This window comes from Dendrobium catenatum, unplaced genomic scaffold (assembly GCF_001605985.2).
Source record: "Dendrobium catenatum unplaced genomic scaffold, ASM160598v2 fragScaff_scaffold_1122, whole genome shotgun sequence".
NCBI classification, from domain to species: Eukaryota; Viridiplantae; Streptophyta; class Magnoliopsida; order Asparagales; family Orchidaceae; genus Dendrobium; species Dendrobium catenatum.
In genome coordinates this window covers 273,280-299,129 of record NW_021319584.1, presented here as the reverse complement: position 1 = coordinate 299,129, position 25,850 = coordinate 273,280, and the positions used below count along the sequence as shown (strand labels likewise).

Below are 25,850 nucleotides of genomic sequence, written 5' to 3'. Positions count from 1 at the left end.
ATGCACTCTCGATCTTTCCCTCTCATTTATTTGTGCTGTACACCTGAAGCTGAAGCCCATAACACGTTCCTTTCCCTCTCTCCGGATCTCCCTCAGCTGCACACATGAGCCAAACTATTGCTCCCTCTCGTCTCCATTAGTTGCTCGCAAGAATCCCTCCTAGGTTGACTCGAGCCAAGCCCTTGCGTTCTCTCGTGCGACCCGTCCTGCTCGAGCCAGCCTCCCATCGCCAACCCGCAACCTGTCTCCCTCAACCACACCATATGTGATTCATCCCGCTTCTGCAACCGGCTTAACCCGGTGCCACGCGTGGCCTTCGACCCAATCTCGTGCAAGTCTCCTGCTCCGACTGAATTAACCACTATCCCACTATTTTCAGCTGACTTGAGTATATGAGAGTATAGTGTTAAAAAAAAAAGAGACAGGTACCGCAAGCAATTGAAGACTGGAAGACTTGTGCCATGACCAATTGTGCCCTCGGCCGTCGAATCTTTGATTCGGCCATATGGATTGCAAGGCAAGTGCCTTCCCAACCTTCCTTGGCGGGGAGGGGATGTCGGGAGGTTGCTGAAATTTTAAATGACAAAAGAATCCCCCCCCCCCTCCCCAACATAATTAGCTAAAATTAAAAAAATTACAAATTTCAATTAATTTGAAATAAGGAAAAAAATGATCTTATTTGATTTGAAGTTGACTTAATATATAATGCATGCAAATGAGGCCCTATATATTGTTTGTATGAACAAGTCTCCTAAGTTAGAGAAAATTATTATATTAAGGATCGAAATTGGTATCAGGATCTTTAAGAAGTTAATAATTTTCATAGCTCATCAAGATTTTACACTCAAAGAAATAACAAAATTGTTCGGGCCACTCTCAAATCATGAATGATAGTGATTACATAAGCAATTCATACACACTTAAGATAAAATTTCTCAAATATTGATCTCAAAAATAAAAATTTATATTATATCCTCTGCATCAATGCACTTCCTAGTTTTCCTTGGCTTCAATTAAGGTTCGAATCACTACTCGAGTACATATGAAGTTTTACTTTTCTTACTTCATTTTCTTTCTATAATTTTTTGAAATGGAGGAAAATAATAAAAATTATGTTTCAATAATTGGTCAAGTACAAAAGGCATTATATCTTGTTGAAAATGAGCAAAATTGTCCCAATAAAAATCTGTGAGAAACCCATGACTTCCGACAAGGTTTCCTTCTCTCAGGTTGGGTTGACTATCTCGTCTGATTAGGTAGACTAGTGATCATGATAGCCCAGGACGATGGAACCATGTGATCTTAATCAGGCCCATCATCATTCCACCATTACCCGTTTTAAGTGTACGGTGATAAATTTAAATCTTAAAAAAAAAATTCTCAAATCCAATTTTAAAATCCTAAAGTTGCTGCTACTATACGTTGGATACTATGTATTTGTTCAACAACTAACCTTAATCGAAAGTTATCTTTTGTTATTGGGAGGGGTAATTAACTATAGGGGCTTGCGCCTATAGGAAACCAGAACTCAGATAATAAAGTCCTTGTCAAATGAGGGTGGATTCTCTGGATAGTGTCTTATCTAAAAATCCAATCCGCCTTCTGAAAATTCACCCCGGAACCTATTTTTTTTAACTTTGCCCGTCAACAAAAGGGGCACGGATAGGCCGGGGCTCAAATTTTCGGAGCCCACATAGAGGCGATTATATAGAATTAATGTGGTAGAAATAGGAAGGCAATGGGTTAGATAAAAATAGAAGTTCTTGTTCTGTCATACTTTGCATGTTTCAAACTATCTGATTCTCTCACCATAGCCCGCATTGTGCTTCAAAATTACAAAGCTGCCATTGCATCTCTTTCAGACTTGGTGAATTGGACTAGAAAGCATTGTTCTCAAAAATAAATTGCTAAAATTCTGCAATAAACTTTCAAAAACTAGATTAATGCCCCATTTAGCCCTCAACAATAATGTAACAGAAGATGGTCTTACCCCAAATAGGTTTGATTTGACAGATGATGATTATAGTGTTCATTTAATTACTATATATTTTATAGTTGGAACTTAACCATTTAGTTGGGTTGTATGGTCCAAGTTAAAGGCTGAGACAGCATTTAGTTCTCCGTTTTAAAGCAAACCATTCCTAAAATGCTCTTGGGCCAATTCATTATGAACTGTTTACATTCGGCTTAATTAGATTGGTTTCTTGGTGCTTTTTTGGGGGGTGGGTGAAGTTGTGAAATGAAAATGAGAAATGGAGAGATTGAAGGGAACTTAGAGAGATAGAAAATAGAGAGAGATATAGATGGAGATTGATAAGTGGGATCAGGTGATCTTGGAAGAGCTTCAGCGGGATTCTATAGATGAGAGGGAAATAGAGATAGAGAAAGATATGATGAGACTGCAGGTAGAGACGCAAAAGAGATGGTGAGAGCAGAGAAATGGTGAAGGCTTGATGGTGGTTGATATGGTGATCTTGCTGATGTATGGAGATGTAGCAGTTGGGAATACTTGGTTGATTTGCTGGTAGAGAGGCTAATCTATCAACTTCATAGTTTCAGGGAATGGTGGGTTGACGAGTGGGATGTTGGATTTGCACATAGTAGAGACTTGATCATAAGGTTATAATTTCTACTGGCCTGTTTCAGCCTCTTCCACTATTTGCTTGGAGCCGAGAGTTAAACTAGATTTATCGGGTCCATCATCTGAAATGGAATTGAACCTTCCTTTAAGCCCAAGTTTTTACCTTTCTATTTTTATAATTTATACTTCTTTGACGCACAGGCTCTTCACCACCCATTTACTGCCCCAAATCCTGAAGACATGGATGACCTTCCTTCAGCTCGCGCTTTAGCCTACGACATGGTCTACAATGGAATTGAGGTATCCCTCTTGTTCTCTTTCGTTCTCCAAACTATCAGTATTTTTATATATTACCTCACCTATTTTAGTACTTCCAAAGGCATTAACATTTGCACTTTTTTAAGTCCTTAGAGTTTGATATGATTATCTTCTGTATTGAAAGGTTGCTTGTTCTAATTTTTCTGCAGTATTTTTTGAAATATTTTCTGAACAAAATAGGAGGTAATGCTTTACCCTACTCTCTAATGATGATAACAATATGATGAAGAATAACAGTTAAAAAAAAAAAAGGTGAAGAATAACAGTTCTTCTTCACTCTCTCTGGCATAGAATTGTAATGTGAATCTTTGGTAAGTTTAACAGTGTAATTAACTGGATGCAATTTTTTATATTTAAAATTATTGATGTTAGTAAAATATGTATGCTTGATATCTTTATTCAAACATAACAATAAGGTTGATTTGACTGGTAAATAATTGGCCATGAAGGCACATATTAGCAAGGGGAAACCTTTTTTATATTTGTTTATGTAGTCTTGAATTTTAGCCATTCAATCAGTTAACTTTAAGTTATGATAGCTTCTCTAATCTTTTTCTTTGCCTTACCGACTCACATTCATGCAAATTTGTGTGCCTTCATCTGCACAAAAATCAATGCGCCTATGAATGTCTGTCCTTGGTAGGCTATGTTTCTTAATTACATGGTTGGAGCTCTTGTCTAGATTTCTCCGTATCCGCAGCTATATCTTATACGCAGAAGATGGTATCATACTAATGAAGTCTTTTCATATGTTTATGCAATAGATTGGTGGGGGCAGTTTGAGAATTTACAAACGTAAGGTTCAAGAGAAAGTATTTGAAACTATTGGCATTTCACCTAGGCAGGTAAAATCTTAACCTAAGGAAAGTGTAAGAGTTTATCTTAAGAAATGCCATTTTGTTTGATTACTGTTCTATTGTTTTTTCTTAAAACAAGTTTAACATCTTCTACTAATTCATGCCCATATCTACTTACATTTCTATACTATTTTTTTACTTGCACCGGCTTTTGAAAATTGCTAGTTTCTTAATTCCATCGCCATGCAAAGAGGAGTTGATGCACTATGCATGCTTTTTATTTGACTGTACGTGCCTCAAATTTATTTGTATGAACTCAATAGTTTTTCTCATGAATGTATAACATTCTATGATTCCATTGGCTAATTTTTTTATTTGTAATTAATATCTTTCATTAATACACCTGCCAGTATAAGCCCTTGACAAGAAGTTGATCGTGTGATTCTAAAAATTAGAAGGAAGAAAATTGGGAGAAACATTGATTTCTATCAATCAATTTTTATGCTATTTATTTTGATTGAAACATTTTATTTTATAGTTTGTACATTTCATAGACTGAAAGTGATGCAAGCAAAAAGTAAGCAAAAAAATTAGGAGACCCCTAATTTTTTTGCTAGAAAAACAATACCTTACTAGGATAAAGAAATTACACGAAATAGACAAAATACAACTTCACTTTTATATTATAATAAGACTTACAAACTTTGACACTTACAAACGACTCAAACAATACACCTAAAGTTGCATTCATCCATTGACCTAAAGAAGCTTTGCCTTGAGACAAGAAAGATACAAGTGGAATGGTACTTGCGGAGAGAAGGAGGCAAGAAGTCAAGACGAAGATAGGAGAAGCTCGCAAGCCTTTCCAAGAAGTAGAAGAAGAAGAAGTGGAACAAGCTCTCAAGCTTTTCCAAAAACTCTCAGGTTTTATCTCCAAAAATCATATTTTTCACCATCCTTTTAACATCCCAAAACACCTCCTATTTATAGAAGAAAAGGGCAGCCAAACAGCCACCTAAAACACATTTAATATCTTAATTAAAAGAAGGAACTAGAAGGCCAAAAGTCACCAAGAAGACGGCCAAAAGACGGCCAAAAACTGCACAGAAAGCAGGGAAGAGGCCACCGAAATCCCCCCCAAACAGCTACAGGAAATCAGCCAGCAAGGGACCCGAAAAGCCAGCATAGGAGACAAAGGGGCAAGGCACGGGAAACCAACCAGCAAGGGAAAACCGAGAGGAAGAACCAGGGGAACACCAACAGCCAACAAAAACCGAAAAGGCAAAGGGAAGAAACCAAAGAGACAAAAGAAAAGGGGAATGAACCAAATAAAGATAGTTTATGAGTTGAATTAAGTAGTGGGAAAGCATTTATGATCTGATTTTTAGTAGATGAAATTAAAGATCACAAAAAAAAAACACCCAACTTGTTTTGACCCCCCCTTTGCCTACATCAGATTCTCCTCCGATTGAAAGAGGTCATCTCCCGATGAATTGTCTTTAGATTTCTTCTGAGGAGGCAATTAAGGCGCTTCAAGCTCTTGAATCTTTGTCGCATACTTCTTCAGGATTTCATCTCGCTCTTGCTTGAATTGGGCTTGCAGAAATTTCTTCCTTTTCTCGAATTTCTCATCGCATAAGCTCATCCATCTCTGTATCTTGTAAAGTTCATTTTGTAGTGGATTCGTTGAATCACTTTCTGTTGGAATCCACCTGTCCATTGGTTTTGAGTCTTCAAGATTTTCTGGATTGCATTCTTCGATCTCTGGCTCATCTTCATTTTGTTTTTTTCATTTTTTTTATGAACACAAGAAGAAAAACACGAAATAAACTACTTTGGAAGACACAAAGCAAGACACTCACACAACTATCATGACACACCAAGACTCACTCGACAAACCATGCTTTGATACCAAATTGATGCGAGCAAAAATTTGAGAAGGGTCTCAAATTTTTGCAAGCAAATGAAAGACTTTCCTAGGTAATAAAAATTACAAAGATTGCTCCAAAATAGACAAATTACAACAAAAACAAACTTTAATATTAGAAAAGACGCTTACAAGACACTTACAAACTTTGACGACATAAAGACAACTTAAACACTTAAAATTGCTTTGCTTTGAGAAGAAGGATACATGTGGAGTCGAACTTGCGGATAAAAGAAGAGGATAGAAGCCGAGACGAAGGAGGAAGACAAGCTTGCAAGCTTTCCTAGGAGAAGGAAGGAATGGAACAAGCTCTCGAGCTTTTCCACGACGAAACCCGCAGGTTTAGGTTACCCAAAAATAACTCACATAACATCCTTTAAACATACAAAACATCTCCTATTTATAAGAAAAGAAAGAAGCTAAACAGCCACTATATTAGGGAATATGGAAGACCAAAAGTCACCAAATAGAAGGTCAAAAGACAGCAGCTGAAAGGTCCCTAAAAATCAGCCAAATACATTCCCAAACAGCCAGCAGAAATTCTTCACGGGACAGCAAAAACTGCAGTAGGAAAACTGCACAGAAAACAGGGAAGTGGCCACCGAATTCCCCCCCAAACAACCACAGGAAATCAGCTAGCAAGAGACCCGAAAAGCCAGCACAGGAGACAAAGGGGCAAGACACGGGAAACCAACCAGCAAGGGAAAATCGAGAGGAAGAACCAGGGGAACACCAACAGCCAACAGAAATCGAAAAGGCAAAGGGAAGAAACCAAAGAGACAAATGAAAAGGGGAATAAACCAAATAAAGATAATTTATGAGCTGAATTAAGTAGTTAGAAAGCATTTATGAGCTGATTTTTAGTTGATGAAATTAAAGCTCACAAAAAAAACACCCAACTTGTTTTGATCCCCCTTTGCCTACATCAGAAAGCTATGGGTTTGATCAGTGCGCTGATTAAAATTGTTTGATTATTCTAGATGCATAAGCAAGAGAACAGAGGAACATTTTTTGTTTCTGCCATTCTTAATAAATTTTTTTTTTTAGACATTTACTTGATTATTATTGATATATTACCTAGGATTGCCAATTTTCTGGCTAGTTCTGGTGTCTAAAGTTTTGTGTTTTCATTTAAATTTAGATGCTATATGTAATGCACTATTGAGTTAGATATGGGCATGAATGATTTAAAGAGCTTTCTAAGATTGTTTGATCATTAAATATATGCATTAAAATTTTTTGAATGGATGACTTGGTTGAATGAGAAGATAGTTGCAATTTTAAAGCATACTGGCTTTTAAATGGTTAGGATATTGCTGATGATATTTAGAGTGTTTATGATTATTTTAGTTAGTGAAATACATGATAAAATAGAACCATTAAGAGGGATTCCATATTTCATCTGATCATCCTTGTTTTTTTTTTTTCACAAACATGATAAATGCTTAAATTTAATGAAAGTTTTTAAAATTTTTAGTAGTTTTCCTGTTGTAGATGACAATAAACAATGTGATTTTAAGAAACTATAAAATAATAGCTGTAAAAATAAAATTAGTCAAAGAGTAGTGTATATATATCCCAAAGAAAACGACACAAAAATCTAAATTGGTTTCTACTTTTCTTAGGTGGCTGAATCACGAAGTAAAAGTGTGCAAAAGTGTATTGCACTATCTTCCGCTTTTTATTGGACCACCTTGGCAAAGTTGATCCTCGTTTCTTTTTTGTCTGGATTTTTTTGGGGAGCATTGTAGCACTCTTTCAGGACTCATGAAGCCAACCTCAAAAAGTTGGAATAAGGCTAGTTTGTGTGTGATTTATTTATTCTGGCTATTCTTACACCACAAATTTAATGAGAAAATTATCTGACAAGCATGACCTATTCACATGCTAACTTTATGGGCTCATTGCATAGCCAAATCATTGTAAAAATTTTATGAAGCTTGTCCTAATTTTCGGTCTGTTGATTAATAGGACAAAAAATATGAAAAAATATAACCTGTATTGCTATTTTAAAGCATACTTTTATAGCATATAGGCTTTTAAATTGCATAGCCAAATCATGTTAACTTTATGTCGGTGTTGATTTGCCATTTGAGTATAGTATGACAAAAAATATGATTATGAAAAAAAATTTTATCCACACTTAAAATGTTTGTTTATCCCTTTATATAGTGCCAGAGTTGAATAAATTTTAATATTTGTTTTTATTTTAAAATATTATCTGTTTTCTACTTTGTTTCTCTTACTATCTTCTTTGGAGCTAATGTTCATTTGCTGTGAATTGTGTTTACGTGTGTGACCAATAGCAAAAGAGCACAATGGTTTTGTTATGTTAAATTCACGGGCATGTCTCTTTTCATATTATGACTATCATGTGTTTATTCTCACATTTTAACAAATCTTACCCCTCTAAAAATTTGATGCCTTTTATATTTTTTAGTGATTTTATTTATGTATTTCTAATTATTATCAATTGAACCTCACTTGATAATGTAAATACGTGCAGGCTGAAGAGAAATTTGGTTACTTCTTGCAAACTCTAGATCAGGGAGCACCTCCTCATGGTATGCGATTTTTGGCATGATAATATGACAATGTGATTCAGGAAAGCTCTTAATGGTATTTAGATGAGGGGAGAAACCTCGTTGCCTGTGAGTTTGAAAATTGAAAATGTTGTTGAATAAAAAAAAATATAGCGTATAGATGACTTTCTTAGAGTTTTGAAGTTTAGGTCATAAAATATCAAACAAATATCAAGTATTAATATTAATTTGACCTTAGAAAACTTTCAATTGTCAAAGTTTATCACTACTTTCCATTATAAACTCTGAAAACATAGTCATCAAATGGCAATAAATGCACATTTTACTGTTGATTTTTCTCTTGTTTTTGCTTCAAAATTTCAAGTTCTACTTGTGATTTAAGTTCCAAAACAAATGATACTGTCCTATTTGTCACCTAGTGATGGGGACATCAGTTGTAGTTTGGCCTAAGCGAAAGTGACCGTTTATTAGTTTTATTTTGTGGTTTTTAATCACTTATAACAAAATCTAAAATTGATCTTTAAATATTTCGTGCAAGTTCCTAAATCATGCGTGTAGTCCGGCATCACCTAGCATAGTATTATTTCTAGTTTTAACATTTTCTTTTCTTGCATCGTTCTACAGGGGGGATTGCATATGGTTTGGACAGGTTAGTGATGCTTATGGCTGGTGCAAGTTCAATCAGAGAAGTAATAGCTTTTCCAAAGACTGCAACCTCTCAATGTGCATTGACACATGCGCCATCAAAAGTAGACCCCCAGCAATTGAAGGATCTAGCATTCCCTCCACGATGATGTAATCACCTTTTGGTAATCTTGAAATGAATATTTCTTCGTCCTTATATCCATGCATGTATGCTTGCATAGTCATCGTAGACATGTTCATTTTTGCATGCTTTTATATACTCATGTACTCTCGGATGCACACCAGCAATATCACCATGCACATATTAGTACATAAGGATAAAGATTTAGACTTCATTTAGGACGGCTTTCTTACTGTTTCTTAAAGCAGTTTTCTAGTATAAAACTTTTAATTTTTGTACTAAAAAATTGCTTTAAGAGCAGTAAAAAAGCCGTCCCAAATGAAGCCTTACTCATTTACAAAAAGTTAAACCAACGAAGCATGGGTACTAACATGAATGGTAAGCTACCTTATTCATGCTCATTTAAGCAAAGGTGAAGTGTCATAAACATGTGGAAGTCTGTAATACTAAGTTAATATGAAGGTTTTCATGCAAGGAAATGACTAAAGAGAATATCAAAGGGGAAAACCAGTAAAAGGAGGTCATTTCTTGCTCTTGATGTAGGAAAAGAGGGGATGAGGATGAGGAGCAAGGAGGATAGATTTTGGAGGCATCTAATCATGTTCTAAAACACCATTTGCTTGCTAGTTCAGGTATGCATTAAGTTGTTTACCTAGATCTTTATGTTTCTTTTAGGTTGACAAATAAAAGATTGTTGGAGTGTAGAAGTTTTGTCAATATCGAAAAATTGATGTAAGGCGTTGGGAAATTATTTTGGCTCAACCAAAATATACTGAATTACTAGTCTAGCATATTTCATATTTTTACATTTGCTATTAATTCTTGAAGGGATCATTTTCATTTTTAAATATGTGCTTAATGCAAAGTTTAGGAAGCAATTAAAAGTGTGTTAAGATGGTTTATGTGTTATAAGAGATGAAGAATGATTAGATTCCAAAATCTAGCTCTAATGTGTAGTTCATGTACTGCATTTAAAGGAGTCACACATCCAACTTGTAGTTACAATATTGAAAATTGAAAAGGATATTTTTATTAAGCCAAATGATGAAAATTACATCCCCAAGAGCAACTATTTATAGATTTTTCGTAACTGAGGCATTGGATTACCTTAATCTAAATTTAAATCACATCCCAAAAGATAAGAACCATTCAGCCTTTGATTTCAAATTTTATAAATAGCTTGAAAATTCATTACATATAAGTATTGGGTTTAACTAGTGCAACCCACGAATTCATTACAAGAGTGGATTTGAGGGGCATCTAAATATATTGTGGGTCTCTGAAAGGATGCTACTAGCGGGGTCAGAATACAAATAGTATAATCGCACTATCCAATAGGATAAAATAGTCATAGACCTTAATATTCTACGCAAGAAGATCAATTGAAGAGAAGATTGGATCATATATTTGATTAACTATGGAGGATAATGGTTTTCACGTACATTCTCGATGACTAATAATATATATGACTCGATAATCACGAATTATCACGTACATACCTCGATGACTAATAATGGTTTGCAAGATTGGATTTGAGGATAATGGTTTTTACGTACATAACTCGATGACTTTAAATTAAAAAAAAAAGATATTCCATTAGGGTTTAAAGTAACCAGTTTCTAATTGTGTTATATATATATATATGGATCGGTTAGTTAGGGAAGTAGCAAACATACTGAATTGTACGGCATCTTTTTTTATATATAAAAGTTGTCTGTATATCTATTGTTTGTATTTTTTTTATATTTTAGAATATTTGTTTCGGATCAAACATCGATTGAATTTTAAAATCAAAGCATCTTAAATAAGTTTGAACATTTTTGAATTTAAATATGTAATTGAATAAAAACAAAAATTTTCTGCCTTCTGTAAGTATTTAAAAGTATCTGAGCCCGTATCATAAAATACAAACATATCATCCCTGTTCTTACGTTGGCAAAGTATTTTATTTAAAAAAAAATCTATCAAGGTGTACTCTAAGGCCTATAAAGATAAAATTTATATATATAAAAAAAATCTTATCGCTATATATTTTTTAAATTGTATTAATTCTCTATTTGAGTTAAATTATGTTTTAATTCTATGAGTTAAATTCTGATGGGAACTCCATATATATTTCTTCATCTAAATGAGTTATTTAGCAGACATATTCATATCGAATTATTATGCCTTCAAATTCTTATTAGCTGCAAATGATAAAAGAACTGTAAAATTGATCATTTTTTGCAGTTTGAGCAAAGATTTCAATTTAATCTACACTAACTCTCAATATATTTTTCCATTTTCTCTGCTGCTGCCAGCTCCAACTTTTCTGTTCAATCCTCTTCGTTGCTGATTAACAAAAACATCTGGGCCTTTATTTTGTAAACGCCTCTGCTTCTATAGCAAAGCTCCTAATGTATTTAACTTAGTATTGGCTACAATAATGGACGGAATGAATTCACTATTTCTCTAACACTATTATTATTCTCCATACTGCTTTGTATCGTCTTTATGCAGGACACCGCAACGAAGTTCAACATATACTATAAAAAGGTACGAACCTTTTGTTTTTTAAAGTATTCAACCGCATCAATATTCAGGCAGTGCTTATCAGTTTCTTAACATTCAAACACTTAAGCTTATTGCAATTCAATCAAAATGAAAGTCTTCAATGCCCATCTTTCTTGTAGAAGCAGCCATCAAATCTCTTAGAACATATAGATTTGCCAGGTGCATTGTAGCAAATAATAGGGAAATACATAGAACCTTAAACGAAGCAAATTAAACTATTTTTTAGTTTATAAAAATGCTAATAAAATTTTCTTAGCAGTTGAGTTTAGAAATATTATCCTTGTTACATATAATTCTTTAAAATCCAAGCAGGAGGGTTACTTTTAAAAGCAATTATATTAGTAGGGGTTTCTTTTGTAGCTTACTAGCAGAAGCTTTTAAAGTTGCATCCTGAAGAACTGCTTTCTTGCCTTTATTTGGCGGATAATGAGCTATATGAGGTTCTTCTTTCTATTTTTGAATAATTTTAGAAGAGCTGAACTTTTGAAATTTATCAGAAAACTTAGGACTAAATTATTATTTTTTGAACATTTAGGCTAATTAAGGCGAATTTATACGCACATAACTTGTGTGAAATTCAAACCCAAAACCTTTTAGTTGGTTGTCAAAGCTCTCAACCAATAGATCAAGGTGAGCTACATGGAGTAACAACAACAACAAGTTTTTATCCTACTTTTGTGGAGTTGGCTTCATGAATCTTTTTTTTTTTCTATTGTGTCTTAATAAAAGTTAAATTCTCATTTAAATCTAATAAAAGAATATTATTTCTAATAATTTTTAACCAAGTCTTTTTAGGTCTTTCTCCACCTTTCTTAACTAAGTCAAATCTAATACATCTACTTTCCTAACCGGGTCATCGGAAAGCCGCCGTTTTATATGACAAAACCATCTAAGACGAACTCTCTAATATTATCTTCCATTGAAGCTACTCCAACCTTTTCATGTATATATATACTCATTTCGTATCATGTCTCTAAGAGTAAAGTCACTCATCCACTTGAGTATTTTCATCTATACAACACTTAACTTAATATTATGCTTCTCTTTTAATGGTCAACATTCTGCACTGTAAAGCATTGTAGATCTAACCATCATCTTATAGATTTTACTCTTTAAATTTGAGTGAGACTTTTCTATTACACAAAAAAATCCGATGCATTCCTCCACTTCAATCATCCAACTTGAATTCTACTTATAATATCCCCATCTAATTCACCATCACTATGAACAATAGATCCAAGATATCGAAAACGTGTACTCTTATTAATGACTTGTTCACCTAAAATCACAATCCTCCCACTAGATCTATTAGTATTGGAATTAAACATCATATATTCAATTTTATATCTACACAAATGAAAGCTTTTAGACTCTAAAGTTGACCTACATAATTCAAGTTTATCTTCGACTCTCTCTAATCTTACCAACAATAATAATTTCATAAGCAAAAGCATACACAGGGTATTAGAAGTCTAAGCATGTCGTAGTACAAGTCTTAAATTTAAGACTTTTTTATTAGAGGTCTCACCTTTTAACCAAGAGACTTAAGATGAACTTTATAGGTACTATCCTTTAAAATTATTTTCATACTTCAAAAATTTTTTCTCAGTGCGAAGATCATTTTTGCCTCATTGTAAAATTCTTCACAATCAAACTATAATGAAATATGTGATGACAATAATATTCTATTTAAAATTATCTGTACATTTTTTTACATTGATTTTTTTATTTATTTTTTTTATCTTTTAATTTATCTATTTTACAGTTGATCATTGGCGATAGCCCATCACAGTTTCTCATATGCCTATGCCTGTCGATGCGGGCCACAAGAACAACCCATCCTTTCCTTTAATGATTGGTGATTCTTACCATATTATCTATAGTGCTTGTCCATTTGAAGAGCTGTCTATCTATGTCGTAACAAATATAAACCTTATCCACAATGTTTGACAGTAATAACAGATTAGATGCTTTTAAAGCATAGTTTTTTTTTTGGAAGGGGGTATCGGGCCGCTGCCACGTTAGCTTGTGACGCGATTGAAGATCTCCACTAATCCCTCGCCGAGTCTATCAGCAATCAACCCCATAGGTGTAGGACCCACAGTTCTTTTCTCTCCACTTAAGGAGTCGTGCCGTATGAGAAGGGATTCGAACTTGAGATGGGGGGTTCTCATCCAAGCACGCCCACCAACCCACCTAAGCCCAGTGGGGTTTAAAGCATAGTTAAAGCCCCTCCTAAACTACATCCACGTGGAAAGCCCTTCAACGGCTAAAGCAAAAAGGAAAAAAATAAATTCCATATTAAACATTTTGAAATAAAATGCCTTTATTTTAAATTAAATTTGACAATACTCCATATATTTTGAAATAAATATTTTTTTTAAAATAAATTTTAGGGTGTAGAGTTAGTAAGAATTGATTCCACAATCATATAGTTAACTTTATCAAATATGCATTAAATTAAATACATAAGTCAAAATCAAAGTCTATGGAGATTATTAAGAGCACAACTCAAACATTTTTCTTTGCAATTATGCGCTATCTAATAATATATGAATGGAACGTCCATACAAAGGAAATGCCATAAAGGAAGGCTTAATAAAGCTTGCTAATGAGTTAGCTTATCCTGAAGATGTCTCAATTCTAAGAGGGGTACAAGATCACATGGTCTTCTCACCCATTGATATGGAATACATAAATAGAAGCCCTATAACTGAGGTGAAAATTATTTTCTCTATAGAAGATGAGGCAATAGATTGGACGAAAACCCTTAATTGATGATCTACACGAAAATAAGCTTCCTTGAAATAAATCAATTAAGGATCAAATAAAAAGAACCCTATCTTATACTTACTAATCGTTCGATCATATGTGGTTACAATGTCTTAGTAAATTAGAAGCTAAAGACATTATAGAAAAAGTTCATGTTGGATTATATGGTGCTCACCAATAAGGTGCCAAAATGAAAATAAAGATTAAAAGGATGGGATATTATCGTCCATCAATAATAGATGACTACATAAATATTGCACATCATTTCATTATTATCAATCCTTAGAACCCCCTCTTATTCTTCACTTCTCCTTGAAACAATAAAAGATTATGTGACAATCAATACGAGCAAAATATCAATTTATATCAATGAAACTAATCTAACGTAATAACCAATAATCAATAATCATATAAAGGGTTAGTACAAACAATATCAATGTGATATCAGTTGTTGATACATGTCTATAAATGTTGATACATCATATATATTATTACTTATTGATGTAGGTTAATATCATATATATATCATTCCTACTCCCTTCCATGCATATTAATGTGATTTTATGCGTGTTGTGTTATGTTGGTGCAAAAATATTATATGAAGGTGCAAACGAGTCGAGTCGAGCTTGAGTCATGCTTAACTTGAGCTCGGGTCATCTGTAAGATTGTGGCTCAAAGTCAAGCTTGAGCTCGACTAGTCGCGATGAATGCGAGCTCGTGAGGCGTACTCTTCCCGCTCTGATCCTGATCCTGCTTTTGCATTTCTACGTGACCAAGTTTGCACTGCCGCTTTTGCGTCCGTGTTTCCACTCTTCTACCTTCCGCAATTGAGTCGTTCGACAAGTAATCAAATCGAGCTTTATCTCAATTGAACTAGAGCTCGATAATTCAACAAGCTCGAAAATCTACTTGAGCTTGAGGTCAAGTTCGAAACTCGATAAGCTCGTTTCAAGAGCTTGTTAACGAGTCGAGTTCGAACAGACTCGTGAGTTTGCTTCTAGTTTGCACCCTTTATATAAAAGGTGAAGTTAAACTCTATTTTATAATAAAACCGAAAAGAAAATGCATTGCTATCAGAAAATGTTAGAATAATTTCAGTTTTCTGTAAAAACCAATTTTCATTTTGCCTTTTATGTGAAATCGGAGTATAATTTTGAGATTCTGATCCCTTCAAGATCTTTGTTATGTTGCTTTTCCATTATAATACGGCATGACTGTTCCTTTTAAAAATTTCGCTTCTTTAAATACGTTGTCTCAGATATTTATAGATAAATAAAATTACGAATCTGCCCTTGCAGTCCATGGGCCAGTCAATTCCATCTGATTAGATCCCAGTTTAAAATTCTTCGACAAATTTCCAATGTGTACGCGTACGCCATCCTTTACTTCTTCCCTCTCTATCAAATTTAATCAAATGTCGACTAACGGCGAAGCCGCTTCCACCCGATTCTGCCCGCCGGCGCAAAATCGCCTTCTTTGAGAGATCGTACATTTTAATCCAACTGGTTAAGATTTCAAAGAGACGCTGACCGTTAGATCAGAAATATCGCATAAAACTTCGGGCACCAGTTCGTCATTCGGTCACATAGTGCCCCTAAAATTCTACCTCAACGCGTTAACTGCTTATATCGGTCAACTTCTTTTACTACCCACGAGTTCCTAGTCACAACTACTCCTTACTTCACGATTTGCTCTCTCTCTCTCTCTCTGTCTCTCTCTAGGGTTTCACAGCCCGTCGCAGGTCAAACGCCGTGCCCTGTTTTCATATTCTACCCGCTTCTCTCTTTCATGCCCACGGAACAATTCAATCTTCTCAAATCTATGAAACCCTGTTCCGCTATTCCCTTTGCCTGATATTAGAGGAGCAGGTCGATTCAATTTGAACGGATTTATCTCCTGCTTGGATAGAGATGGATCAAAATTCCAAGAGTCAGCATCACCTCGGTATCAACAAGCTCGGAAGGAACATCCGCAAGAGCCCTCTTCACCAGACCAATTTTCAGAAGCTTCCGCCGGCGGCGCTTCACCTGCAGCAGTCGGCTCCGCCGCCGCAACCCCAGGTGTACAACATCAGCAAAAGTGACTTCCGGAGCGTCGTACAGCAGCTAACCGGGAGCCCCGCCAGGGATGCGAGTGGAGCCGGATACCTGCCGGTGCCGGCCCGTCCGCCGCAGCCGAAGCATCCCAGCTCGCGGCTTATGAAGATTCGACCGCCTCCACTTACCCCGATCGCTCGTCCGCCGCCGCCTCCTCCTTTTCAGAATCAGCTACCAAACCCTAACCCTAATTTCAATCCGAATCCTGCTTACCATCGTCCAGCGCCATCGCCATCTGCTCCTGGTAGCGCTGTCTGGACTGACTCGCCTGTTTCCGCTTACATGAGGTACCTTGAGAGTTCTCTTCTAGCATCGGATGGTTCCAGGCAGCCGCAGCCTCGCGCCCAGGGCCTACCTCATTTTCCTCATCCTAAAGCAACCGCAGCTGGCTCCTTCCCCTCGCCCAGGGGAAACCCTCCCCCTTCAGCGCTGCCGCCTTCGCAGCCGGCCATGTTGCCGTCTCCAGGATTACAGTTCCCACTGCTGTCTCCAGGATCGCAGTTTCTGCTTCCATCTCCAGGCGCCCCGTTTCCCTTGCCATCTCCGAACTCACAGTTTCCGTTACCGTCACCAAGTTCGTTTTTGAATCTTCTTTCGCCCAAATCGCCCTATCCGCTGCTTTCTCCCAGGTTTCAGTATCCAACGCATCTCACTGCTGATTTCTCCTTCTCACCATTGCCCCAGTCAGGAATATTGGGTCAAGGGCCTGGGTTTCAGCCGCCGCCTTCTCCGACTTATTTGTTTCCACCTTCACCCTCTGGGTTCCTTCCTTTGCTTAGCCCTAGATGGAGGGAGATGTAGATTATTGGCATTGAATGAAGCTGCGTTGGTAAATGCTTCATCTTCTTTATTCCATTTTATAGATCCGAGTTTCTGAATCATCATATCTTGGGCATTGTAGCAATCGTGATTGTAATCTGCTTTGACAATAGAAAATAGAGAGGAGTAGATCAGTTGAAAGCGTTTTAAAAAAAAGTGTGATTATTGGTTTAGGCAAAGCTGGCAGTCTTTCTTCATCTTGAAATTTGACTAACCTTGAAGGAGTAAGGTGTATGGAGGCTTTTATGACAGGTTCAGCTCAGCAATCAATTCGTAGCTATTTAACTAGACGAAGGCTTTTGTTAAATACTTGTATGTAACTTTATGATTGAACTCATTGATTTTATTTGATTGAGAAACCTTTTAGATGATAGACGTTTTCTTAATTGTATTTACCTGAAATATCAGCTAGTTCTGATCTTCTTAGTCCTATCAACCTTGTAGTTTATATTATATTTCTTTATTTATTGAAGTTCATGTGCGCTTACTCATGAAAGTAAACATAATCCTTCATTTTGATTTTCCTTTAATCGGCATAAAGTATATGATAAGTCTTCTACTTATGGATTTTGCTACAACTGTTAGTTGTCACTCTTTGTTATTTGTTGGGATTGATAATTTATCACATTTTGTAATGCTAATTAGATTTTTTAATTATGTTATTGAAGTTTTTTATGAAATAATTACTTTTGTGATTTCATAAGTTCTAAACACCACGTCTTTATCCTAATAAGTAGGGTCTACATGAATCTTTTTTCTCCATTGTCTCCTATTAAGAGTCAAGTTATTATTTAAATTTAATAAAAATATCATTTCTAATGCTTTCTAACCGAGACTTTTAGGTCTACCTCTAACTTTTTTAATATAGGCCTGATCTAATACATCTACTCCTAACTGGGTCATTGGAAGGCCGACGTTTCATGTAACCTAACCATTTAAAGCAACTCTCTCTAATCTTATCTGCCACTTGAGTCACTCCAACTTTTTCACGTATGTGCTCGTTTCGTATTCTGTCTCTGAGTGTAAAACAACTCATCCACTTGAGCATCCTCTTCTCTGCAACACTCAACTTTATTTTGTGTTTCTCTTTAGGAACCAGCATTCTGAGCCATATATCATTGTAGGTTTCCCCACCATCTTTTTTAAGTTCTAGGTGCTTAGACATAAAATTGTACTATTAATTTAAAGAACGTATGCTTACATTTATTTCTGTTGACAAGTATTTTCATTGAATTTATATTTTTAAATGCTACATTGTGCAGCATTCTGTGATTTTTTTGTATGTGCTGCTTTATACTTTTTAAGTAAAGCTTGATTTGTGTTATTGATGTAACCAATGCGGAAATCTTTATTTCTTGTTTTTTCTCGGCTGGTTTTTGGTTGAACTGCTATCTTATTAAGATACATTATTTTCATGATCTGGCTTATATTGAGCTATTCATGTTTATTGAACATTCTGTGTGTGTGTGTGTGTTTTTTTTTTTTGACATATGACATGTTTATGCTGAGAACATGGCGGTAGCCTTATCTAACCTAGCTCTTTCATTAGCTTAGCATAATAATGAACTTATATGATCATCACAAAGCAAGGGTTATGAAGCAGCATGCCATTGTTGACTTTAAGATAAAGAATTTATTGATCCTTCTTCTAGAAAATATTTTAGTTAGAGCTTGTGTTTTATGGGTGCTTGCTCCAATATTTCATAAGGTTATACAGCTTGATTAGGTCTTGCTAAATATTATTTTGAGCTTACTATGCCGAAAAATTTTCACCGTGCTCTTAATGTTTTTCAAAGTATATAATAGTTATCAAAGTACAATTAAATTAACATGCTTGTTGCATGATTTTTTTCACCTCAAGTTAGATTAAGATGCCCTACATCACTAATCATTAAACATTAATTTTATCTACCGTAGTTTTGATACGTTTTATACCCTTTGTACAAATTAAAATCACAACAGCATGATATTTTCATAATAATAACATACTTCATCATGTCAGTACTATTCCAAGCTAATGCAATAGATAATTGGACCCATGCTAATCATATGAACATTAGAGGAAATCAATTTTCACAATTTCAGAAAATAATTATGTAGAAAATTGATAAGAAAAACATCATAAGTATGAAAGCCAACATGGAACATTTGATGAAAGGTACATCACCTTAGTTAATAAAAGGTAGTAGGGCTAATCAAGATATATATCATTTTAGAAGAGTTTAGTTTCATCCCACAGTTTTTGAAGAATGGGATAAAATTGCCACACTAACCAACTTAAGGAAGTAGCAGTTCAGAATTAAGCCTCATTGTTAAGTAAAAGTATGCTAAGTTTTTAAACTCGAAAGGTTCAGAAATATGCCCCTTCTAGAATTTCAAGCATCTGAGGCAGCTTTCTTACTCGAAAAGTTGATTTAGAAAGCAGTCTTAAATGGAGCTTTAGTAAGCAGGCAAAATGTATAAGAATGATTAGATTGTACATTGTGGTTTTCTTAAAACACTTGTCAAAAAATTTTCATAGATTATAAACCTAAAGCTATTATTTAGTTAAACTGAAACTTAACATGAGGCTGCCCACTGCTGATAGCCTTGTTCTCTATTTGGAATCATAAAACAAATTTTATACCATTCAAGACAAAATAAATATTTGCCTCCCGAATATTGTGCAGTAAAATAATATTGCAGAGACTTGAATGTATGAAACTATACTTAAGCTAGCCATGTTGTATAGATTAGAGTGTCAAATAATAAACAAGTTATTTATAGACGGATTGTGTCAGAAAAATGAGAATGCTAAGATGATTATATTTTGTTAAAGATAGTGATAACATCTATTGAAGTTATGGTAATGGAAAATAAAATTTTGGGTGGTTTGGGCATATGTGACAAATGGCATAAGATGCACCAATAAGAGAGTAGGTAAGCTTAATGTAATTGGTAGACTAAAGATATTAGAAAGAAAAATTGGTAGACTAAAGATAACTTGGACAATTGTTTTTCGAAAATATTTTCCTAATATAGGTTTAAAACTTATCTAACAATGAGCATAACTAGTGGAAATGAGTATTCATAAGCTGGCGCTCAATGGTTGGGATGAAGCTATTAATGGTGATGATGATTATGATTTCCTAGCTTTCTTGCATTAAGTTTTTTGTTTTATGGTAATTTGACATATAGTGCAACTTTTCTCTTCAGATTTTACTTGTTCTAATTGTTTCATTGGAAAAATAGATGGTCATATTGGAGCGTAATAGTTCTTGGTTGTTTTTGTTAGTGTTGTTTTGAGTCATGGGCAAATGTTTTTTTTTTCTTTGTTCTTTTGCAAGTGTTATGCCCTTACTAATTATAGTCTTTCGATCTTTAATTTTATGTTGAACATGCTGTGTATTCTTATGCATGAATTCTATATGATGTTATTATAAGTATTTTGATTAAGTGTCTACTTTTGTATTTGTAGTTAAGTATTGATTTATTGGGCTCCAATGGGATTTGTGGTACTCGTTTATTTAGTAGCTTCTATTATTGATATTTTATGATTTTTTTGTTTGGTGGTTTTTTCTACTCTTTATTTGCAACTTTTATTGATATAAATCAAATGTAATACTCTATCCATACGAATTATTCTGCACCATTTGGTGGCCACCTTATCATCCATTTAATATTCTTTTGTTACTTTTTATCTGTCCCTTGTTATTAGGATTGAGCGTCCCTCCTTTTATTGTCGAGCTTTAACAAATTTTCTTTCGAATGACGACTCTTCTAAAATATCTCTATTTCTATTATGATCAATGCATAGTGAATTCTATTGGATTTTGTAATTATAAATGTCGGTCTTAGGCTATTGAATGAAAATTTTAGTTATATGTGGTATCCCTTCTACTTTAGAAAGTAAACTACTTGAGCAAGTGAAATTCTTCAAGATTTTGTTCTCTCTTAGTACAAGCATGAGCCCTTTTGGTGAGTTATTTCCGTGTACAGTTTTTTTTATTCTAAAGTTTTGTTATTGGTTTGATTTTGTTATTGGTTTAATTAAGTTTGCTGTAATTTGTTTTTCAAGAAGTGTTTGGATATTACATTGTTTCAGTGGCTTTGTTGATTCTGAATTTCTCTCCTTTTAGGACTATTGCTCCATTGAAGAGAATTCTTGAAGAAAAAATATTATCATCTCTTGTAAAATCTACTAAAGAAGTAACAACCTCAATATCATGTATAATCAAAATTTGATCTTATTGAGTAAACTATTCATGAATTTTTCTTAAATTATGTATTATATTTATATAAAATACTTATAGTTATGCTAAATATAACTCTAAATCAAATTTGTTAAATCTATATTTGCACTGCAGCCTTTATTTAGGATATGTTCATGAAGCTAAACCTAAAATTGAGTACAACAACAATAACAACATCAAACATTTGTCCCACTACGTGGGGTCAGCTACATGAATCTTTTTTCGCCATTGTGTCATGTTAAAAGTCAAATTCTCATTTAAATCTAAATCATATGAAGTAATGCAACTAATTGGATATCTTATTTGAATTTATGCAATGAACCATTGAACAGCAACTTGAATTCTTCTTTCTTTCTGCTCATCCGTTAAGATTTATATCTAGCACATCATGCACATTATTTTCAGTTTTTTGTGATCCTAGGTTCTATGTTTATGTGGTGGCTTATGCAGCTCTGATTTTTGCCATTTTTGGTTGCCACTTTATCTGTGGTATTTCCCCAGTTGTCTGGATCATACAATCCTCCTTCCATTGTTATCAGGTTATGGCTATTTTACTTCATTTGCTTTAGGGTTATGGAAGCTATGGCAATCAATTCTTACGCTATTTTATGTTTCTGTTATGACCCCTGGAGAGGGAATTCTATTAGCTTTTGTAATAATAGTTGGGGTGTTAGGCATGTATGGTAACATCAGTTGGGTCTTGAATAATTTTTTTTATGTTGAATGTAGCCAACTCTTTTTGCTCAAGTGAGAGATTTAAAGAATTTTGGGAAATTTTATTTTTCTCCTTATACATGCACGAGGCTTTAGTGAATTATTTTCTTTTTCTTTGTTTTTTTTCTTACCTTTCTTTGCAACAAATGCATGAATTTCAAAACTTTAATGTGACTTTCTTGGTTTTGAATATCTAGCCATTATTTTCAATTGAAGACCTCTGGATCTTCATATCTTTTATTTTGGATTTTGATTGAAGTTAGTAAATAACTTTTAAAAATTAACAGTTTATGATCTTTAAATTGTGTGTGCTGCATCGTTTTTTGCAGTTTCATGTAAAGAAATATAGAATTGAAAGTCCTTAGTTTTCTTAACTTGCTCGGTGCCTCACTCTAAAACAAAAGTGGTTAAAGTGGTTGTCTTAATGCATTGTACTTAAAAATACATTTCATGGCCACAGCATAATAGTTGGCACAGCATTTTGACATAATCTAAAGAAACTAGTGAGATTATTTCATTGTTTTCGTTATTTCAATTCTATTTTTCTTGTTAAATCCATTAAATTGTCAGAGTAAGCCTTTTTATTAGCTGCGGTTTGTTAAAGATTTAGGTTTGGTTTTGAACGGTTTTCTTCCTGCTTCTTAAAATAGTTTTGCAATAATTTTTGTACTATAAAACTGCTTTAAGAAGCAGCAAGAAAGACATTCCAAATGAAGCCTTAGCTAGAGGAAGGCAAAGATTTTTCTTATTTTGTATTAACAGAATGTATCTATCTGCTTTTAAGCTTTTCAATGGAAGCTCTTGTATTGTCTCCTTGGTTACTATTAATATATATGTTTATTTTTTATCTAAAAAAATAGGTTGTATTTTTTATTTTAAGTCTGCAATGTCTTCCTCCAACAATCAGAGGAAATTTGATAAATTAAGGTTTTTTCTTAGTGTTTTCTAGAAAGTTGTTTGAAAAATCAGTAAGAAAGTTATTTCAAATCAAGTTTAAGATAATGATAGTTTATACAATTTTCAATGTATCATTATACAATTTTCAATAAAAGGTTGGATTTATGAATTTGAAAATGTGTGCTGAAGAAGCTTTTGTAAATAATCAAAAGATCAATTTAAATTATATAATTTTCACAAGTGAAGGCTCACGGCAAACCGTTAAACAGTTTAGTTCTTAAAATATCCATATATTTAGAATACATTAAAGAGAATATAGACATGAAAAGTTCCTTTCATTTTTAATCTGATACCACTTGATATGTTAATAGTCATGTAATTTCTGTTAGCTTTAAATTGTAAAATATATTATGAAAAATCAAATGATTCTTGATTATATTAAAGAATTATTTTGATCTTTTAGATTTTTAGGAAGAAATCAAAATAGTTTTGTGATGAGTTATTTTATTATTTTGATTCTTTTAAGAAATTAAGTGATCAGAATAATTTTTTAATATAGTTAGAGATTATTTTAATTTTGATAAATAGTTAAAAGTTTTTTTTTTCTTTCGAAATTTTTGACAGTTAAATTCCATCAGTTAGCTTGGATGCAGTTAGAAACTAATAATAACTCTATTAATCTTAAACCTCTTTGCAAAATAATTATAATTTTCAGAAATTAAAGATTAAAAATTAAGGTTTTGTTTGGATACATTTAGGTTATTATTATTGTTTTTAAGAGATTTAAAAAACAAAAGTTTTAAAAAGCAGAAAATAGTTATTTCAAACAAAACTTTAATTTAGTATAAAGGGGCATGCACAAAATTTTATTTGTCCAAAGATTATTACATGCGGAGTTTGGATACAGAGAATTATTTGAATATGTGACTGCGAACAGTAAAAGTATAGTTATTGTTCACATCTATACTTTTTCTGTTTATGATCATAAAATTGAATGTCCGTAATAATCTCTCCCATTTGTCTAAATAATAGGAGTTAGAACTTGGGTGATGTTAGCTCAGAAATTGATCCACCTAAATCGGTAAACCTGGCTAAGTTTTTTATTTTATTTGTGACTAGAAATCACTGTTTCTAGGCCAGTGAAAACTCCTGTCTATCTAACATGCAACTCATACCAATTTACACGGGCTAACACTTAAGACTTTTACTATTGTAAAAGAATTCGAGTTAGGAATCTAGGTTTTGCTCAACCGACTTTTCACCACACAGATAAGGGGGATGGCTGAAAATAGTGGTAGTCGTCGACCTTGCTTTTGAATGAACAGAAAGCGTACAGAAGGTGCGGAAAAAAATTTTAATTTTATTGCTCAAATTTATTCATATATATATGCTAATAAAGAAAGAAATAATTATAAAATCATAATATAATTCTTTCTAAATCAACTAATTAAATATGGAAGGAGATTGGCATAATCCAGGTGAGTCTCCCACAGATCCCCATCCTATCCATGAGATCAAAATGCCCAAGGGATGACAAAAAGTTAACATCGTGATCTAGGTGAGCCTGTTATGGATACCTATGTTGACTTTTGGCATCAAGTGTCAAGGGATGACTGAGATTTAGCACTCCCTCTCAACTTAGTGAATAAAGATTTGTCGTTCTCAATTTGGTAATTAGTTTCGGAAAAGTAGAGTTATCAAATACATTTGTGCACTATAGAGTCCTCCATTTAGTCAAAATTTTTGGAGAAATTAGGTTCAAGGACATTGCAGTTGCAAATGGTAACAATGAAGGCCATATTAGACATGGTAATAATAAAGGCTGCATTGATTATAGATAGTATAGCAGCCACAAGGGATGGTCGGTAATGAAGGCAATGTAGTAGGAAAAAACTATTTTTAGGCTTGCGGTGGTGAGCTTCAAGAATAACAGTAGAAAAACATATCTCAAGCCAAAGGAAGTGACACACGCGAGAGGAGGCTGATGCATGCAAGAAGAGAGGTGTAAATTTTTTTGAATTTATGTTGCAATTAATGGGGTGTTGGATGTCACAGACTATGATCGAAATTGGAAAAATTACATTAGACTTTTATTTTAACCATTTAACTAGAGTTTATTGATAAACAACGGAAAAAAACATGATTACATTTTTGACAAATTTAGTAGAAATAAAATCTGTATAAATCAAAATCATTGAAAATAAAAGTAAGAGAATAAAATATGTAACATGAATGACTGACAAATATCAATGTTCATGGTCTAGCACCACATTGCACACCAGATCAGCACCAAAGCGCTGTACTTCAAAATTTTTATATTTTTCAAAAAAAAAAAAATATTTCACATATTTATGTTATTACATTGGAAATACTATTAATCTCAGCACAAAATAAAAAATTTGAAGTTCATTTTGAATATTGAAGTCGCCTTATCTAATCATTTCTAAAACTTTTTCATTTTCATTAGAAATGGTTTAAATCAAGTTTAATGTTAATTAATTTGACTCATTAGTGGCTTGTTGATTTTAAATTAGACTCATTTTGACCTTAATTACTGATTATTTTGCAAGTTTAGATCCTGGAATTAAAATTATTAACCTAAGTATTCATAGATCGTGCAAATATTAATTGTGGTTGGCTCATTTAGCATGAAAGTGACAAATATTAAAGTGGTTAATGGGTAACAATTGCTTAAACTATTCTTCAAGTTTCAACGAAGTGTAACGTTTAGCAAATTTAAGCAATTAAATTCTCAAGTATTATGATCCTTTTTTATTTTTTTTTCGGATGGAGGGGTTGGTTGGATATTTAGGTCAATCGAGGCAAACTCATACA

General features: G+C 33.8%; 2 protein-coding genes across 25 annotated transcripts in view; both read left to right on the top strand.

Annotated features, from left to right (window-relative positions):
* LOC110105413 (aspartate--tRNA ligase, chloroplastic/mitochondrial) overlaps window positions 1-13,466 on the top strand; it is a 41,933-nt gene extending 28,467 nt beyond the window's left edge. For 3 of the 24 annotated variants that reach the window (XR_003702095.1, XR_003702096.1, XR_003702081.1), the window contains 7 exons: window positions 2,783-2,881; window positions 3,664-3,744; window positions 8,130-8,187; window positions 8,791-8,961; window positions 9,476-9,564; window positions 11,432-11,467; window positions 13,251-13,466. Coding sequence is in view for 7 of the 24 variants with exons in the window: in XM_020834919.2 (XP_020690578.1) it covers window positions 2,783-2,881; window positions 3,664-3,744; window positions 8,130-8,187; window positions 8,791-8,960 (408 nt within the window). In the remaining 17 variants the exon portion in view is untranslated. The other 21 variants (XR_003702087.1, XR_003702093.1, XR_003702088.1 and 18 more) reach the window with 21 other exon arrangements.
* LOC110105415 (protein HAIKU1-like) lies at window positions 9,292-17,602 on the top strand. Its single transcript, XM_020834923.2, has 3 exons — window positions 9,292-9,310; window positions 12,855-12,946; window positions 16,141-17,602. Exons 1-3 carry the CDS (start codon window positions 9,292-9,294, stop codon window positions 17,152-17,154), a joined length of 1,125 nt encoding a protein of 374 aa, XP_020690582.2. The 3' UTR covers window positions 17,155-17,602.
* The last annotated feature ends 8,248 nt before the right edge of the window (window positions 17,603-25,850 follow it).

Bases quoted from the DNA above. Each gene is read 5' to 3' on its own strand.
- LOC110105415 (XM_020834923.2), top strand. The intron at 12,947-16,140 runs GTATTAGAAGTC...GATTCAATTTGA, and splicing joins TAAGCAAAAGCATACACAGG to ACGGATTTATCTCCTGCTTG.